The sequence below is a fragment of the Prinia subflava genome, chromosome 2 (genome assembly GCF_021018805.1).
Source record: "Prinia subflava isolate CZ2003 ecotype Zambia chromosome 2, Cam_Psub_1.2, whole genome shotgun sequence".
In the NCBI taxonomy this organism is placed as follows: Eukaryota; Metazoa; Chordata; class Aves; order Passeriformes; family Cisticolidae; genus Prinia; species Prinia subflava.
Window position 1 is genome coordinate 61116178 of NC_086248.1, and position 19513 is coordinate 61135690.

Sequence of the window (19513 nt, forward strand, 5' to 3'; positions counted from 1 at the left end):
TTACTCAAAATAGCTACTAACCCCTTGTTTCTGAACTATGACTTCCTCCACATTTATGCTAAATATTGTTATTACCCTGTTTATCTCAGTAGCCCAAATATTAAGATTTCCTTTATTGCTCCAGTATATTTTCCCCTATATATGAGTAGTTGCATAATAAGCTTTCCTGTCCATTTCTATCGGTGGAATAGTTTTTGAAAATGTAAATCCAGCAACAATTCTCACAGATTCAAAAACTTCAGCTAAGAATGTATTTTGAAAGAATGTTATGAGGAAATTCTTAGTTTATGAGGGATTTGAAGCCGAGAAGTCTCCAAAATCTTACAAGCAGAGACATTTTCTTACAAAAAAAGCCAGATATCACTGTTCATTTAATGGAATTTAGTGTTAATATTTTTAAACTTCTCCCCAAAAAATTCCCAAAACAAAGAAAAAACCAAACCCCCCAAAACCTCGGAATCTTAGCATCTTCTAAAAATTGGCTCTGCAATTTTATGGAACTTGTCTCAGTTAAAACAAATTATGTATCAGCTTTTCAGATTTTTCCTACTCAATTATGCAGGTCTCAAAGCTCAGATCACCAAAGAAATGACTAAAAAGCTATTTTAAGTTATTTCATGTGCTAGTTTATCCAAGCCAAGCTTTGTAATAAAAATGTGACAATTAGCATTCCTTTGTAATTTAATACACATTTATTCCTTCTTAATTTATTATAAATTTATTCCTTTTAAATTTATTTCAAAGGAGAATAACTTTGCAAAATAATTTGCTAGCTTTTTGCATAGGCTTTGGCAAGCACACGCTTATCTACTGAACTCTATGTGTTTGAAAATAGATATACAGTACTTCAAAGAGCAGTTCTGAAGTATTGTGGAAGCATAGCTGTTAGTATGTATTTCTTTTTGGCTTTCTAGTCTAGGACATTTTGTAGGACACATATTCACTTTGCCAATTAAAGTTCTTGTGTCAGTCTGTCTTGAGAAGCCCTAAATCCTGTTGTTTATTTCCATACTTTATTCCTGTCAGTTGTATCCATCAGTTCATAAATCTAAAATCTAAGTTGTTGAATCCAGAATCTCCACCCAGTCCAAAAGGCCTCTGCATGTCTTTATACACAATATAACTTTCAAGATAATTACCCTATGAGGACCTATGGAATAAGAACCCAGTTAAATTTTGTGTTTCAAACTACTCAGATGACATATTAGACAAATCTCACTCATTCCTTTACCGCTAAACGTAAAATCTGATCCCACCTCTTCAGTTAAGGTCTTTATTAGTATTATTTAGAGGAATTTCTGCTAGTCAGAATGCAGTAGGTCGAACAAGGAAACATCTAAGATGTGAGCAGTTTCACCCAAACCCTTGCAAAGGTCTAGGACTACTCAAGAAGTTTATCCTACTCCTTGTCTAAACTCAAGCTTATTGCTGGGTTTTCCAGGTCAGGATCTCTGCCGTGGTAGGTTGTGTGTGCTGGTGTAAGCCAGTAGAGTAAGTGTATGCCCTAGGAAATCCAGTGTGACTGGGGATGTTCCCAGGCCAAAATGGAGCCAGAGAAAACCCCCATGATCTACCAGTGCCAGTGACTGCCTTTAGCCTACCAATACACACGGTCACAGAAGACCAGCAAACCGCTGGGATTTCTCCACTGGGATTTCTGGTGATCCAAGGAGTGCTGTAGATACTTGCTTCTGTTGTGTTGGCATTAGCACAGGTACCTTCAGCACGGATGGGTGTTCAGAGCAGCAGCGGTGGGCCACTTCCAGAGATTTTGTGACCATGTGGTATCAGGAAGGAGAATCAGCACCTGTCACTCGAGCGCTTGTGCTGAAGTTATGAGGAGCCTCACAAGCTGTTCTGCCATGAGCATTACACAGTGAAACAAGTGGCTCTCCTCTTGCTGGACAAATAAGATGCTCATTTGATTTAAGCAGGAATATACTATGGCATCCTTTATCAGTGGAGACAATTTTCTGCTTGAGAGAAAGAATGGCCAAATAATGATACAAGAACAGAAAGCTGGCGCAGAAAAGGTATTACACATTCAGCTTTTACTTAAAATGACCTTCAGCCCCTAGAACAGCCAGGGCACTTCCCCTTAAGCTTCTGCCACTGGTGGCAGAGAATGAGCCTCAGAGCAAAGTGCAACAGCAGCAGTGGCAGCATCATCCCTGCCAGGCCCCAGCTCTCTGCTGATTCAGTTTGTCACTGAGCCAACAGAGACTTTCATTGCACAGCAAGTCATCTACCAGTGCTTTAAAACAAAATTGCACCCCCTTTCCTCATTTAAAGGCTCACTTAAAGCCCATAGCAAAATCTGCTGGTTTAACTTCTTCTATGGATGGTAACATTCCAATTATTTTGACATTGTGAAACCTGGACTTTGCTCAGCAGGTAGGAGAAATAATAAGTGCTATTAGATTACTCTGAACTGTCTGTTGGCATTCATTTCCCACAAGCCAACTGGTTGGAATAACAGCTTTCAGGCTCAGTTATACTGGAAAGACACTTGGAGAAAAAACTGCCAGTTAATGGGGATACCTGAAGAAGGGATGGTGTCAGAGGAATTCAGTGGAAAACAACCTGAAGTGTCCCTTCTCACATGCTCTGTAATTAAACATAAGAGGAGACAAGACTTCCCTTCAGAAAAACACTCCTAAGGGAGACTCAACATCCTACATAAAAACAAACGAGAGAAAATTACTCAGAATACAAAATCCAAGGCTGTAACACAGCCAGAGGCATTTGGCTGAGGACAGGGAGCCAGCAGCAATTGCTGCAGGGGACACCACTGTAGATTTGGCTGCAGAGATGTTTCCAGGCAGTCAGCCCATATGAATGGAATAATGGCATCTACATGGCTTAGAGATATCCATGCTGGATCAGATCAGGATATTCTGATGGCTGAGTTAAAGCAACAGTCCTTTTTGTTTAAAAGCAGCATATCTGACTATCTCATTGAGCATGGGATACACATGAATACATTTGCCTGTGTTAGGGAACACCTTTTAGCTCCAGGTGAACTCTCTTTTTGGAGAAGTTCCACCTTGCCTGTCCCCATCCTTCCCCAAATCATGTGACTGAGAGGCTGGATAGTTTAAGTGTTTGAGTCATCTGTCCTTGAGGAGAAGTCTGCAGTTAGAACTGTTTTTGTGCAAGGAAGCTGCTGAGCAGCTGTAGCCTGAGAAAAAAACCAGCCAACAAATCATTGTTGCCAGCTGGGGTCAAAGCAGAAGCTCAGCAGGGTTTAGTTGGGGATTGCTAGAGAAAACAGAGAAGAGGTTAGCAATGAGAGAAGTGGCCTGGAAGATACGTTAAAAAGTGAGTTTTTGTGGGCTGGGAAAAACTTCTTGGCAGGTTAGGAACCACCTGTAGGGAGGTAAAGCCCAGATTTTTATCTGTGTAGCAACTGCCTCATTGATGGTGATCTGCAGTGCCCAGGGCTCATTTGTCTGCAGAGATACTGTGGGCCTGAAAAGGTGCTAGGAAACTCTTCAATTTCATTGCCATTAAAAATTCCAGAGAAAGGTAATCTCTGGATCTATTGTGGAATTAAAGTTTTGAATTTGCCTTGCATGGCAAAGAAGGAGATGGTTAGAAAACCTGACAGAGAGGTCAGCTGTTCAGAAATGTGGGAAATTGTTCAGTGTGGGTACAGTCCTTCATATAGAAGGCCATGACTGCAGATTGGGTGGTCAGAGACTGCCAGCAGTCCTATCTCACACAGATGCAGGATGGATCCTGCATTGTTTATGGTGGAAAACAAAGGTTGGAAATAGAATATTCACAAAAAGAACTAAAAATATTAGGTTTCATGACTCATTGCAGTGCTTAAGGGGTTTTATGTTTGTTTGGGTTTTTTAAAATGTCATATTACAGTCACATTTCCTCTTGTGTTTGTTATCATAACTGTAAGGAGTCTCCTTTCAATTTAACTTTAATTTAATTTTGTGACATTTTGTGTAGCAGCAATTTTTTGTTCTTCTATACACCTTGGACTGATGTAGCAATAACAAGAAACACCAGCAACCTCCTCATAAATAACACCTTTGGGGTAAACCCATCACCAGAGACAAACTGAATGTGATGTGTTGAGAAAAATGCACCGGTTGGGCTCAAGAAAATGAGAAAAAATACTTCATCATATAGCAGGTCTTGTCCTCAGCGTCTCTTAGGTAAGCTCACTGCGGTAATTTTTAAATCTCAGCTGTTACTTTGATAGCATAGTGCTTTTTTACTTGTTCAGTGTCTCTTTGATGTCAAGAGCAGCTGAGTTCAGTCTTTTTATAAAAAAAAAAATAGTAGAGCTTAGCATCTGAAAAAATTGGCTTTGTGTGACTAACCACAAACAGGACACATGACTGAGTGGTGCTGCGTTTGCTATGTTCCCCTTCAGTTTAAACAGTTTGAACAAGAATACTCTGCAAACTTAAAGGGGAACTCTCAATTTACAGAATGTGTTTAGAGCTCCTCATCAAAGCAAGTTCCAAATTTTACCCTCCATTAAAAAAAAAAATAAAAAAAAAAATATATATATATCTGTACTCTGGAAAACAGAGAAGCAAGCAGAATTTGCTCCCCTCTGTCTTCTCTCTTTAACCTCAGTGTAAGAGTCAGATTTCCAGGAAGTATTTGTAGGGTTTTTGACATCTGCCTTTCCTGGGTAGCTAGGGCTATCCCTAGGGCTGTTTCTGATAATTCGAAGAAAAGAAGTGTCAGCTAGTATGAACATCTCACTTACAGAAAGAAGTAAAACACTTAAATACCTCAGGTATCATATTTATTTTAACACTGGTAATAAATTAAATGCTTGAGTAGACTCATTGGTTTTGCTAGTAATACTGGATTTTTAAAATAGGTTTGAATACTTAATTCTATAAAGTAACTTGGAATGGCCAACTATTTAATGCTCCTACTAATGAATAGTCTTGTACCCTGCAACCAAAGAAAAATGCTTTTCTTCAAAACCTGATATGAGGCAGTGTTACAAAAAAACCCCATAGATACTGGGAATTTTCTGACCTGCCCACAGTCACATAATTTGCTCAGCAGCAATGCAAGATATGCAGCCTACAAAGCCTCTTTTGTAGCCCATCATCTAGCCATAGGCTTTCCTTTTTCTCCTCTTGTACATTATTATCTCTGTGCTGGGATAGCATGATCTTTATTGGCTGCGATGCACAGAAACAAGTCACAAAAAGTAGGGTCAAAGGGACCTTAAGATTCCAAGATCCTCCCTCAAGACAGGATAAAGTTATAAAAGAATTACCTCTAGTTATGGTATAATGAAATTCATGAAAGCTTCTACTTTCTCACTTTGTTTTATCCCCTCTTGGGCTTGCCTGGGCTAGAAGACAGATTATGCACTGGAGATCTAACATGGGTTGACACGAGTAAGAAATATGTACACACTAGGAAGAAGCTCCATAGCTCGTTGTCTGGCTGCAGGACACCCTAACCCTACTAGGGAAAACAGCTAGTGGAAATTAATATTGCTTTGCATTTGCTTTGGAGCATTTCTCATCACCTTGACCTGTGTTCATTAAAGATGGGTTTATGAATGCAGGGAGAGCTGCTGATCAGCAGCTTCTTCCTGTGAAATTATTTTACTGTCAATTATTTCTAAAGGGATCCGTGGCTCAGAATAATATTTGAGGGGTAAAGGACACTAAGGCCTGGTTTAGTCTTTTGGTGATCTCATAATACGAATGCCACAAGACTGAATTCCTTGTATATGGAAACACAAACAACTAGAGACCCTGAAATCCACAAAATTTCCATGAGAAAACAGAAAGAAAATGTAATGAAGTACTAAACTGTTAGAAATGGAAAATCACGAACTATTTGAAAAGTCAGAATTGTATTACTCCAAAACATATGTCTGTGTCATGGTGGAAAACTGTGAGTGAATGTTGTGCACATTGGGGAGCAAAGAGTAAGCCAGGGATACATTACATTACAGGGATACATATATGAAATCCATGCTGGTCAGGTGAAATGGTAATTCTTGTTTTTGTAAGGAGAGCACACAAATTAGTTTATTGACATTTAAAAACATATACTCATGACAGAGCATTTATCCTCAGGGTCTGCAGCTTTGCGTGCTCACTGTCACAATGCACAGCAGAGCATGCCTTATGAGGGTTTGACACTGACTGTCCTTTGAATTTAGATATAAATGCCCATAGATTTGATCCTACTTTCACTAAGCTGCCTCAAAAAACTGCAGCCTGGTGCTACATAGTGTGTCACCGCTCCCCTCCAAAGAAACTCAGACACAGTACAGAAGGGCTCAGACCACATTTGTCCTGCAGCCTTCTGTAGCTTCTCAGTGAGCTATCAGTGAGGACAAACAGCTGGACCTTCATCTAAACATGTCCGCAGAGAATAATCAATTACATCTTGAGCACAATCACCTAGCTTGTGTGTTGGAAGACAATTTGCCTGCAATTTTGAGAAGCAAAAGCTTATTAAAGTTGACAGGACCTCATCCTTTATGTACTTGCACGTTTAGGTGAATTCGTAGTGGATCACAGTCCTGTTGCTTGGCTTGTTGAAACTGCAGTCCCATGAGATGTGAGGGCACAGCACCTGGCACAGCCCTTCTGCCGTAACAGGAAAAATGGAAATAAGCCACAGGCAGTCAGCACTCCAGATGGAAAGGGTCAGTAGTGGTAAGAATCAATAGTACTAATGGTATGTCACTTTTACTACCGCTAGTAAGAAGAAAAATGGAAACCTTTATCCCTCTTAAAATATACTTTTTACTAAACTGTATTCTATTTTTCAGGAAAGCCGAGTTCAATACATATTGATTCCAGCAGCCCTTGCATCAAAACACAAATGAACATAAAGTATAAACAAAAAAATCTAAATGCAAACCATCTAAAGTGAATAACATATATGCAGGTACAAGTATCCTATCTCAGATGTAAGCATCTATAATACCAAACAGTGTACAGCTCAGGAGGGAATGCAAAAAAGAATTTTATTAGTGTTAAGTGTTTTGAGAAATGTTTTATCCCTTGCACAAGAACGTATGATTTTTGTTTAATTTCTTTCAAAGCTTATACTGCTAAAAATTACATACATCTATCACTGATTATTCTGCTGAAAAGTGACAAAAAGAATACCAGAATTGCTCAAAAAATTGCTTACATTTAAGGAAAAAAGGGAGAAAAAACCTGGTTCCCCCACTATTATTTAAAGAATGAATAGATCATCATGACCAAGCAGGCTCCAAACTGCAGCCATGGTGCTCATCCATAAGGATCTGTGCTAGGTATTTAATCCACCTTTCTCCCTCTCCCTTGAAGGTGATCAAAGTTGCACCAAAACATGACCTTTGCAATCAGCTCCACAAAAGAAAAAGAAAAAAAAATGAACTGCTTTAAAAAAATTGACCATGTCTGAAAGTGCACTGCAACAACATCTTGTCTCTGGAACACCCACCCTTTTTTTTTTTTTATTTTTTTAGGTAGCTTTTTCACATCTTCAATGGCCAGCAGCTGATTTTTTAGATTTTCAACAGAAAATTGAGTCCACCATGACTTCAAACTGTTAGCTTTACAAAGATGTGTTAAAAACACCCCAACACCCTGAAAGTAAAGAATTTGGCATAGCATGACATTGCATTTTTCCCACACTGTAAAGAAAGCAGCATATTCATACATGGCACAAAACCAGCCTTGGCTGTGTGTTTATTAGAAAAGTAACTATATAAAAACAGAACTTATGTTGAAAAGAACCCACATTATATGCACAGTTCAGGTAATAATGGTATTTGATTATCAGCTCTAAGATAAAATCCTTAATCCACTATCAAATGTATGAAGCACAGTTTTTCTCAGAACTTCTTATTCAGAGAGAAATTCGGAGACTGAAAACTCACAGGAATTTGGGTGTAATTTTGGGTCCAATTTTCTAAAGCAGCTTTTCCAGGAAAGTCTGGACCTAAAATCCAACAGTATTTCAGGACTGGCTGGATTACTGTTTCGATAGTGATCTTCCAGCACCAGGTGCAGTGTAAGATTGGAAAGTGTGTCTGTAATCTCCAGAGCATAATTTTAAACTGACACGCACAGTTCTGGGTAAATGAGAGGTAAAATTGTGCTTTCCTGCAAATGCCATATGATTCAAGATTTCACATCCTTTGTGTCCAAAAGTTCCCAACATAAAAGAAAGGAAAATATTTGTATTTTTTTTCCTCAGAGCACATTTTGTTAAATATATTTTTCAGATACATTTGCAAGTGATGCCACTGGACCTTGCTGAACAGAGCAATGCACAAATGGAATTCAGCAGCTGCTCCCTTCCTGTTTTGTGCAGATAACACTATGTTTCATGCATGTGGTAGCTCCCATCATTTTCTGTCCAAATCTGGGGGAGGGAAGGACACAGAAGATAGGAGGAAGCAGTATTTTATATTGCTATCTGGCAAACTTCTCAGAAACACTGAAGAAATGGTGTCAACACAATTCTGAAAGAGAAACTGCTGCACAGCTGAGAGGAAACATGAGGCCCAATGAACTTCTTGAGGAGAAGTGACTGAAGGTGTGTGGATACAACTTCTGAAGGTGAAGAATACAGTACTTCTCTTTTTGATTCATAAGCCAAGTAATTGCTTCTACAGTTAATTTTAAGGCTTTGAGAATGTGAAAAATCTCTACCCCTTCTTAAAACAAGAGGTGTGTATCAGGTGACTAAGGCAAACATGCTAATTAAAAGGAATAAGAAATAGTTGGAATGTTTTTGTAATTGCTCCCTAGTCATTGTTAGGCTTTCCTGATTAATGTAGTTAGAAATCTTGAGCTAAAAGCATTTAGTGTGGAACTGATGTTATCATGCAAACCACATTGTTAGGCTTTCAAACCAAGAAAAAAATTCAATCACTTCTTACTTCATAAAACACCTTTCATAATAAAGACCTCTGGACAATATAATCTCTGTATGCCTCCTGCAAAGACTTTGCAAAAACATGTATTTGGCAGCCTGCTCCATTTGCAGAGCTGTTGCCACTAGTGAGAATTGTTGCTCAAAATGCCTTCACAGCCTTGGTAAATGCCTCAGAGCCACCTCAGTCACTGCAGAGCATCACCCAGGTACTGCCAGGGCACAGGCTCCCAGCAGGGACAATTCCAAGGTGTACCACCTCTAGGAGCTCCAGAGGACAGTAACTTACAAACACAAAAGGTAGTTCTTTCTCCAGACAGTTTTCAGTTTGAAGGTTATCTGAAGAACACCATTTCTTTATCATTCCCCACCAAGTTTGCATAAGTCAGAACATACAAGGTCACTGACTTCCTGTGAGCTTGAAGCTACAGGCAGGCCTTTCAGAGCAGAGAATATATTCAGCAAATGTTCTCCATGTCCCTTCTCAGATCCATCTTTAATTAAAAAAATCTGCATAGCAGATTTTTCTGCATAGCACTGTTAGCAGGAGCTTTTCATTTGACGGGGCTCTGCACAAGATCACTTCCCTGTTTACTCTGAGTTCCTGGGAACCACTGCAAACCAGCTAGCTGCAAAAGCACACAACTAGAAGAAATCTGTAGAGAAAAGTCACTTATGTGCTGAGTAAGGGGTTTTCTTCTGTTACTGATTGGTTTTTTCTGAGGTGGAGATATTTATTACAGCATACATTGGGGCTTTAGTATGAAGTGAATAATGAGTCAACTGTGTTTGAAAGCTGATAAGCTCCACACAGAGCTCTGCACTTCAAAACTACCAAATGCTTAGATATGTTAACAATCCCACTGAAGCCACTGAGATTTCTTTTATGTCTAATGCTAAGCAAACATTCAGTCCTAAATAACTAGGACACAGCTTGGTAGCAGAAAAGTAACTAATTTCGGAAGTTTGGGAAATTTTAGGTGGTTTCATTAGCAGTTTGTGGATATTTGGCCCTGTGTGTTAAGAAATAATAAAGCTTACCGCTAAGAAGAGATATGTTTACTTGCAATCCAAAGTGATTTCAAAGAATATCTTCATTGAGACAACAATTAGCAGCAATTAACTGCAAATAGTATTAGAAAGATCCCATAAGAATATTTTTTTTCAGAATATTCTCACACTGAAAGAAACAGTAATATTTCCCTCACCCCTAAACTTGTCAAGTAAGACTTATTTTCAGGAGTACCTCACAGTGGAAAACTGTGAAGTGAAGGCTTTAACCACACAGTGAGGCTGAACAAATCATGCCTGTTCTTCATTCCCCAGATGGCAAGCAGAGCTCTGGGTAGCAGCTGCACATTAAACTTTTCTGGCAGTTGTGCTGACCACAGGTAAAGAATGACACAGACTCAAGCTTATGCTAAAGCCATAAGTTTACTGTATTTCACTTGGCAAAGCAGCTTCTGGAGAAAGGACAGTGTGTCCTTTCATACACCTAGCAGCTCAGGATCCCTACAGGAGGCAGTGCTGGGTCTTTGGGTTTCAGAGCTCTCCCCTTTTTGTAAGATGTTCACTAGAGGTCTGGATCGAAAGATGTTGGAAAGATTGTTGCTGAGAAGGTGGAAGAACAGGGTGTCTTAGTACAGAAATGAAGCCACCATCAGGCAGTTTTGCTTGTAAGGTAGATGAGATGCCAGTCTGTTGATGGACCACATGGCAAAAATGCTAAAGACAATACTTCAGCTTAAAAGTGGTGTCCTACAACGTCATTTGTGAGCCACACACAAAGGTTTCACTTTAGCTACTGCTGTTACAGAGAGTAGGAAGTTGGAAACGTTGTATTTAATTGAATTCTGAAAAAGCTCTAAACAGAAGCAAAGGAGTCTGAAAACTTCTGAAGTTAATCAGGTCAATCACTCAAAAAGTGGTGGCAAATGAACAACCAGCTTCCTCTTATTTCCTCATCCTCACTTTCCATAGAAACTATTTCACAGGCCCAACTAGGAAAAATTTTTCCAATGTAAAAATCCAAACAAAGGGTAGTTTTTATGAGATGGTCATAGAGTGCCCAACATAGGTGGTCATAGGTGCTACTGACCTTGAGCAGCTCCTTGGTCCTTTTTACTGCTGCTCATAACTGCTGTACACCAAAGCCCGGCCGAAACAGGTCAGGGACAACGTGACAGCCGTGGATGGAGCCTGGCCGAGGAAAATTTGCTTTCCTTGCTGTATGGTTGCTTTGAAATTTCCGTTCAAAGGCACCCGAGGGGCACATAACGCCTTCCTGCGGGCTCTCTCTCCCACGCGAGCGAGCATTTGAGGCCAAACTCTGACTGCAAAGCAAAGCCCTTGAGGGCACGGGGGGTGGGCAAGGTCCCTCCGTCCGCCCCCATCGCCTCCGGGACGGGCCGGGGCGGCTCCGCGGGGATCTCCGCAGCGCAGGGGGTGCCTCCCTCCCCCGGGCCCGACGGAAAGGCTGCGGGCACACAGCCCCGCCACTGCCCCTGGTGCCGAGCCGAGCCGAGCCGGTGGAAAGGGCGGCCGAGGCGGGGGCATCGCGGCGCGGCCACATCACCCCCGCCCGCCCAGCGCCGGCGCTCGGCTGCGGAGCCGCACGGCGGCCCCCAGGAGGCGGCGGCGGCCGGGGACGCTGAGGAGGAGCCGCCTGCGCGGCCCAGCGGCGGCGGCGGGCGGGCCGGACACAGCAACCGAGCGACCGAGCAGCCGCGGCACGGAGCGAGCAGGGAGAGGGGGAGGGAGGGCAGAGCGGCAGCGCAGCCCGCGCCGGCAGCGCCATGGCCACCAAGGTGAGCAGCGCCCGGGGGTCGGGGGGCGGCGCGGGGCGCCCTCGGCGCCAGCGGGCCCGGCCGGGCGGGCGGGGGTCCCGGGCGGACGGGGGTCCCGGGCGGGCGGGCTGCGTGCCGGGGCCGGGGCAGCCGCTCCCTCCCCGGACCTTGCCCCCGCCGCCGGCCGCGGGAGGGACGGAGGGAGCGCCGCGCTCGGGCCTCGGCGCCACTGCCCGGCCCCTGCTCGCGGCTCGGCGGGGCAGCGGCGACTCCGGGGCGGGGGAAAGTTGTTTTTCTGCTGTGCTCGTGCCCCTCCGTCCCCTCTCCCCGGCGGAACGACCGGAAGGTCGAGGAGCCGCCGGAGGCCGAGGGTGCTGCTCCTGCAGCCCGGGCGCCCCTTGCCCCGCGTCCAGCGAGCGCGGGGAGCGGCGGGGCGGTGGGAGAGGCCTCGGGCAGCCGCGGGCCCCGGCCCGGCTGGCCCGGCCGGCCCGGCCCGCTCGCCCGCGGCCCGGCAGCGCAGCTGATGCTGACCCCCTCGGTGGCATCCGGGGGTGGCTGTGCCGTGTCTCTGGTGGGAGCCCAGAGTCCGGACTGTGCGACTTCTTAATAGTAAGCTCTGATTTTACACAAGGAAAAAAAAAAAAAAAAAAAAAAGAGACAGGAAGTTGAATTGTTTTGTTCAGTTCTTCAATAGTATCTGCTGCTAATGCAGCTGTCAAAATTAGCCTATTCTGTCTGAAAGTGGCCTCTTTCTAAATAAACAATATTTGTTTACTATATTGGTTGATGAAAGCATCTCTGCTTGTGTAGGTGTGATTTAACATGCACCAGCAACTCACAACTCATCTGTGACTTATCTAAGTATCTCAGAAAGACTTTTTTGGTATTTGAAGCATTACTTTGAGTCATCTGATTCCATGAGCTTGGCCAGCAGTTAAAAAAATTTCCTTTTACTCAGGCGATTCTCATACAGTGTACTATTTATGTTGCACTTCTCAGTGCTGAAGAAATTCCACATATTGAAAGTGTCAAATTTAATGTGTAAGTAGCTGTCTTTATAACCACGTAAGCTGATGGTGGCTCATGTTTGAATAAACTTTTTCCCAAGCACAGAGAACTTGATTTTAGGTTTCAAAATCGCTTAGGCAGTTTAAAAACACAGTAAATATAGTCAATATAGTGACATTTATGCTTCTGTTGAGCTTTTAGAATATTGTTGATAGACTCGATTTTAACATTGGTGGGTTCCAGTAATTCATGGGATGTGTGAATTTTATTGCAGGTAGCAAGAAAATGACTTCTGGTGTGTATATGCTACATAATACACAGTAGGTTTGGCAGATACTGTACTAAACCAGTTTACTGTTTCTCTGCTCACTTTGAGGGGCAGTGTCCTCGTGGGATGCTGTGTTCTGTGCCGAACACACGATCCATTTAATTCATACATTTGGAAACTTTCACTTTGCTTTTCTTTAAATATTTTTTAGAGACATTATGGCCCCAGATGGAAGGGTGTATAATTTCTGACTTCCTAACCCAGACTGGCTTGAAATCAGGTAGTGCAGTTTTTTTCATTCTGCACATTGCAAGCTATGGTAATGTACTTTAACTTCACGGCTAAAATTGGTAAGTGGTAGTCAGGAAAAAGTTGGCATTTTATTGTTATTATTTTGTTATGCTGGTAACTGTGAGCAGTACTGAAGGAAAGCTTGCTTTATTTTATGTGAGCTCTACCCAGGAGATGGGTCCCCCTCTGCAAACTGCCCTGGTTTGGATTTTATTTTGTTCACGTTGTGCTAACGTCAGCTATAGTAAAGGATGCATTGTTTTTTTGTGCAGTGTAGGGGAGTAACTGGCTGAAAAAACAGTTTTTAGGAGCTCAGCCAACTTATCAGTCACCATTTCATTTAGAAAGTTAATTTTGTTCTTTAAATTGTGAACTAATTTCTCACCTTCTGCTTGTGCTCCTTCACAAATTGCCTCTTTTTGAAAGAAATATGCAAGGTGTATTTGTATTTTACATGAAGTGTTAGCAAAACTAAACTGTAAATAGTTGTCTGGAGTATGAATTTTTTGAACTTTAATGGTGTCAAATCCTATATAGCTGATAAGGGTGACTGACAGTCTGGTGTGGCCTGTGCTGCAGGGGCTGTTAGTGCTTCCTGAATTGATTCCTGTTTAAACTAGAATATACTTTCCAAGGAAGGCTGGGGGCAAATTCAGTCTTGATTTGCATGCTTTCAATGACGGCAAATCCAGTCTGTCTGTTTGTTTGTTTTTAAAACATCAACACTCCTGCTGTTGATGCTTCTTTCTTTTGAATCTGAACTTGCCCAGCTTCTGTTTTCAGCTTTATCATTTTCTCTGCGAGATTTACAAATGTTTGAATCAAGGTGTTAGCTTTTGTGAGGATGGAGGATGCAAATAGGGATTTCTTCCACAGCTAGCTTGTAATCCTTGGCCAGTTTTCTTGTTCCCACTTCGATAAACCACAGGAATTAAATTCCTAGAGTTTTCCTGTATGAAGATGTGGCATACAGTTGTGTAATGTACTGGCTCTCCTCTGTCCCGTTCAAAATCAATGCATTTCTTACTGAAACAGTAAAAGCTTTTAGGGGAAAGGACTATTATTTTCATACTGAGAAACCTTTACTGAAGCTTTCCTAGCGTATTTGTCAGCTGCCAGCTTGGGAGGGAGCCTTCTGTCGGAGCAGGTCGTGGTGGCTGGAGGCCTTGAGCTCTCTGAAGGCTCTGGAGGCTGTGTCTGATGGTGTGAGCTAAACTAGCAGTGGCCATTGCTCCTTCTCCTTTCTCACTCCTCATCCCGTGCTGTACATACATCCCAGGAGTCTACTCCAACTCTTGTCAGGCCTGATTTTAGCTCCAGTAAGTTGCTGAAATAGCAAAAATATTCACTGAATGGAAACAGCGGGGTCATTTCTCCAGTTCTAGGTCGTTGCCGTAGTTGAAAGTTTGCTCAGAGCTGATACAGAGAGAGGGTTGGGTGGAGGGGTGTAGTTGGGAGGGAGATACTTCCCTGGAGAAGGGTAGAAATAGAAATGGGAAATGGAGGATTCTGAGGCTTCTGGAGGCAGTTCTTTTGTTAGCTAGATCCTTACTGTAGCTTGGCAGTGGGTTCTGTGGTTTGCTCAAGGTTATGTGCTCTAAAAACTGAAACAAATGTTAAACCCCATCAAAATAAGAAAAAAAGAAGATTGTTTAGGAGACTTCTATAGTTTCACAGTCATTTAATTGAACTTGACCTCAGAGGTAAAGGAATTTCATGTCCACATTGAGGAACCAATAATTTAAGCTAGGTACTTTTATTTTAGATGCTTCCTTCAGAAACAGTTAACCTTACTAATTCCTTATTTTTAACTGTGTCACAAATGATGGCAGAAAGTACCTGAGCTTAAAACGTTTTCAAAACTTGATCACAAGGAAGATGCAGTTTGGTAAATGTGTTTCTGTTGTAGTTGCTTACAAAAGCCACAGATGAGATTGTCATCTTTCTGTGTGTTCCTTCGTGATTTCTTTGGCCTTTCCTATTCTTTTCCCACTAGAGTTTGCCAAGTCCCAGCTTTACTCATGTCCTTTCTTTTGTTTTTGAGCTTCATTGAATTGAGAGAGCCAGAAATGTCAGGAAGCAAGATGCCGGCTTTTAAACAACGTTCTCCCTACCTTATCCTATTTTTAAACTTATTTATTATTTTAAAATGTAGGCAAGTCCTTTTCTTGAAAAGGCTGATGTTTTGCCGTTTGTTAAGCCCTGATTTCAGAAGGAAGTGATGTTATTGAGAGAACTGGAGAGGCTATGCACAAGACAGTTCTTCCAGTTCTTCTGAAGCCTGTGCTGCTAATATGTGGTGAGAGTTTTAATTTAAAAGTTGAAACTATTAGCTGATTTATTGATGTAACATCATTGATGTTGGTCACAGTGCTTTCCCAAGAGAGGTATTTTATAAGGCAGCTGTTGATAAGCTTCATGAAGTTAGGCCCCTCTTACTGTCAATACCAACAGTTTTTTTCTTTATAACTTGAGGGGCACTTGTATCCCACCATTATGTTCTTGATTGTTCAATGGTTTGTCTACTTTGAGGACTCATCTGGTTCTATTTTTAGGACTGGGCCATTTATTGTGGGAGGAAGTCCCTTGAGATGAAAGCTTACATCTATTCTATCTAAATATTCTATTCTTTAAAGAAGATACAACTTAACAGTACTAAATTATGGAAAGGCTGTTCAAGGCTTTCTTGCCCGTCTAATCATGTTGGATTTTCTCTTGTGAATGTCACTGGCCAGGTATGGTTGAATTCAGCGTGGTTCTTGTGGTGAGGGAAGGTCATGCTTTACGTATGAAAATTTCAGGTAGGGAAAGGTAACAACACGTTGTTCTTAAAGATTATTATCCTTAAGTGTGTATCCTTCCTTTCGTCTTTCTTTTCATTCTCTATTGTTCTCAGCAGTATAAGGCTTCCCAAGGAAGTCCCATATTTTCCTCTATACCATCACTAAGTTGTGTGTTTGCATCAGAAACAATGTTTGTGTCAGAAACAGTTCTTAGTTCTGATTTGCAGTTGGGCAGTGAAGCAGCCCTCTGTGCTAAATCCTCCAAAATACCCAGACTTTGTGTGTTCTGTTAATCTACATTCTGCATTGTCCTAACTTCGAAAGTAGACTCCTCTCGTAAAATCTCACCTTAAGGGAAGATTCAGTTTATAAATCCTAACACATCTGTGAGTTGGGGTGATCCTCTACTATGCAGATCATGTCATAATCCATTCAACATGTTCCATTATTTAAATTCAGCAAAACAAGTCATAATACAAAACATGAGATCACAGCTGATCTATATACGTAGGATGGGATGGAACAAAATTAATTAGGTGAAGTAGTATTTTGGATTTTATGGTTTAATCATGTGAAATGTTGTCTGGGGTTTTTAGGCTAGTATTAAGGAGATGTGAGATACTTCCTGGGGCTTTTTAGATTGTTTTAGTTTGGTGGTTTGTTTTCTTAGGGGCAACAAGATGACTAGAGAAGGTGAAAATGCAGATTAATCACAGATTTCTGACATATTGGAGGAGTGAAATATTAGGATGAGCATGAGAACTGATGCAGTTATTTTATCAAAACAGGTTTTCTGTTCTTCTGTCTTTCTTTCTGGCCTTATGGTAAAGGTTCAGTGATACACAATTTATGTTACGTTGCAGCAGATACCAGTTCAAGCCTTCTCATTTCTGTGCTAGAAAGCTGGAGAGGTGGTAAGGTTCTGTGTGATGCTGTGCTTGAGTAATGATTCCTCTGACTCAGTTTTTCAAAGTTATTTTGAGCACCTAGGCATTGAGTCATCAGAGACTCATTACCAGAGGTCATCATTTAAAAACATGATTACAGGAGCCAAAGAGAAGGAAGTCTGGTATCAGATGTCATAAGCTACATCTGGTTTATAGATTCAGAGTTTCGGGTTTTCATTCTGGTAGAATTTCTCTGTATATTGGTGTTATTTTAGCACTAAGACTTTACAGTTGACTGTAGCTTCGTAAAAAGGTTTGTTTTATTGCATTCTTTTGAAGTTTTCCACTGAATTATCTTCCTCCTCAGACTTTCAGGTCTTGAAAAAACTCCTAGAAGAATGTGTGGATATTCAATAAACCCCTCCTTATTTGATTAGGGCATCTATCAAATTTCAGAGTTTACAGAGATCACCAAGGTAAAAATAATTTGAGAGTTTTGCCATTTCAAATATGTGAGTTCCCTCCTGTATTAAATTTACAAGCAATTGTAACATTGATGGTGTTGGAAGCAAAAAATTTTAAAAGCAGCTAATAGAGAAGAGACTGTAAAATACTGGGAATTTTTTGTCTCAACCATCCCTGCAGTAGGACAGATGAGCATTTAGATATCTAGAATTATTTTAAGTAAATAGTTATTGCAGTATTCAGCATTTAAAGCTAAACCTCTTCTATTTCAAAGCATGTTTCACAATTTTCATCCAAATTCACTTTACACTTCTCTGAGGGCTAAAAATCAGAACTTGTACTTTTGTTAGTTGTGTTCCTGCTTTCTCAGCAGTTTATGATTGGAAAGGAGCTTCCCAAGTAACAGAAAGTTCAAACAACAGAGCAATCTTGACGTAGTCCAATAAGCAAATTCAAGTGCTACTGAAGAGAGGAAAAAAAAAGCATATTGCTTGCTGGAAAATTTAGTTTAAACTCTGAGCCTTATCACTTTTCTGTCCAAAACAGTGTTTATCTTTGAGCTTCGTATGAATAAGCAGTCTCTGTCAACAATAAAAATAAGATAAAATGAAGACATTTAAGACCAGAATCATTCATTTCACTTTGACAGGTCTCTGTGAGACCCACAGTAAGGGGAGAAGGGCACAGGGAACAGCTCTTCCTGTAGGGAGCTGCAGTTACACAGCCTTGTGCAGTTGTGAGGAGACACTGGGGACATGGCACGGCGTGAAGGGCACATGAGCCACCCTGGGCACTGCTGGTAACAGGGTGTGTGCTCATAGAAGTGTGCTGGGTGAAGTCAAACCAGCCACTCTGTGTGAACATGTGTTTTGTGGGCAAAAGCTCTATTTCCTCCTGTATTTTGGAGCAGCTCTTCCCCCAAGCCCTGCCCTTTAAAGGAAGCCACTGCACAGGAGGGGTTTCCAATGTGCAAAATAGGTGTCTGAAGGAGGAGGAGGTGGTGAGAAGGTGGGCAGTGCAGCTTGTGGCAGGTCTCTGGGGAGTCCAGGCAGAACAGCTGCTTCTGGGGAAAGGCAGCCATATCTGGCCCAGAGTTTCTGCAAGTGGGACTTGCCCAAGTGAAATTGTTCAGTCCCACTCTTGTAAAAGGGTGGGGACTGGTGAAGAACTGGTTGGTGGGTCTTATTTCTTATGACTTGTCATTGAGTTACTGACTTCTGCTCTGAGTTGCCGTCTGCTCCTCCTTGGCAAGGGAACTGTTGTGCTTTTATTTTGTGTATTCATATGGTATCTCTGTTTAAACACAGTAAGTTTTGGACTTGCTTTGCTTTTCCCAGCCTTCTGAGACTGCAGTTCTCAACGTTCAGAGCAAAAATAAGTTAAGCAAAGTGTTTGCTTTCCTGGTTGATAGAACAAAATGGCTAATTTACAAGAACAGCTACAAAAATTCTCTTAGAATAGCTTTAAACTGTACCTCCTTTCTCTATGACAGGTTTGGTTTTTTTCCTCTGCGGTGATTATGTAAGTGGTTTCCAGAAGAAAGAGAATTGATAGAAAGCTATCACATTTATTGTTTTTTCTAGTTCTTATTTAAATTCTAGTATTGCCTGAAGAGCCTATACAATTCATATTTCTGCAGCAGTAAGATGATAACTGATGAGGTACTTCACCTTACAGCTTCATCAGATTTGAGAGTGAAGCTTAAATGTTTTATTTCCTCCACTGCATTGGTTGTTTTTTTTGGGGGGGGTGAGGTGAGGGGGGGGTGTCAAAGTTTGATTCAGTAACTGAATGTTGCAATTACATATGATAATATAATGTAATTATACTTACTTACTAGGTAAGTATGACTTACCTAGTCACAGCACTCTTCTTTCAGCAGTACTGTAATTTCCTTCCTTAATAGCCCCATATCTTTCTTCTGAAAATGATTGCTTGTGGAATACCAAATTAAGCATCTTCCTTGCTGCAAATAACTAGACCACAGTCTTGGAAGTTTGTATGAAAGTTGTTGAATTACAATTTTTTTATGAACAGCTCTGTCACATGCTGTCAAGATGCCAAATTTTCTAGTAATTCATAAGAAGCAGAAGTTCTAACTTTCTTTTCAGACTTCTTTGATGCTTTTTGTCA

General features: G+C 41.4%; 1 protein-coding gene across 2 annotated transcripts in view; it reads left to right on the plus strand.

Moving 5' to 3' along the window:
* The window catches only part of SNX9 (sorting nexin 9), an 86267-nt gene that overhangs the window by 13359 nt on the left and 53395 nt on the right, over positions 1 to 19513 (plus strand). The window contains exon 1 of one of the 2 annotated variants that reach the window (XM_063390185.1): positions 11464 to 11699. The exons of the other annotated variant lie outside the window; for it this stretch is intronic. Within the exon in view, the coding sequence (XP_063246255.1) occupies positions 11688 to 11699 (12 nt within the window). The 5' untranslated portion in view covers positions 11464 to 11687. Of the gene's footprint in view, positions 1 to 11463; positions 11700 to 19513 lie in introns of those variants that run through there. 2 annotated transcript variants of the gene reach the window in all.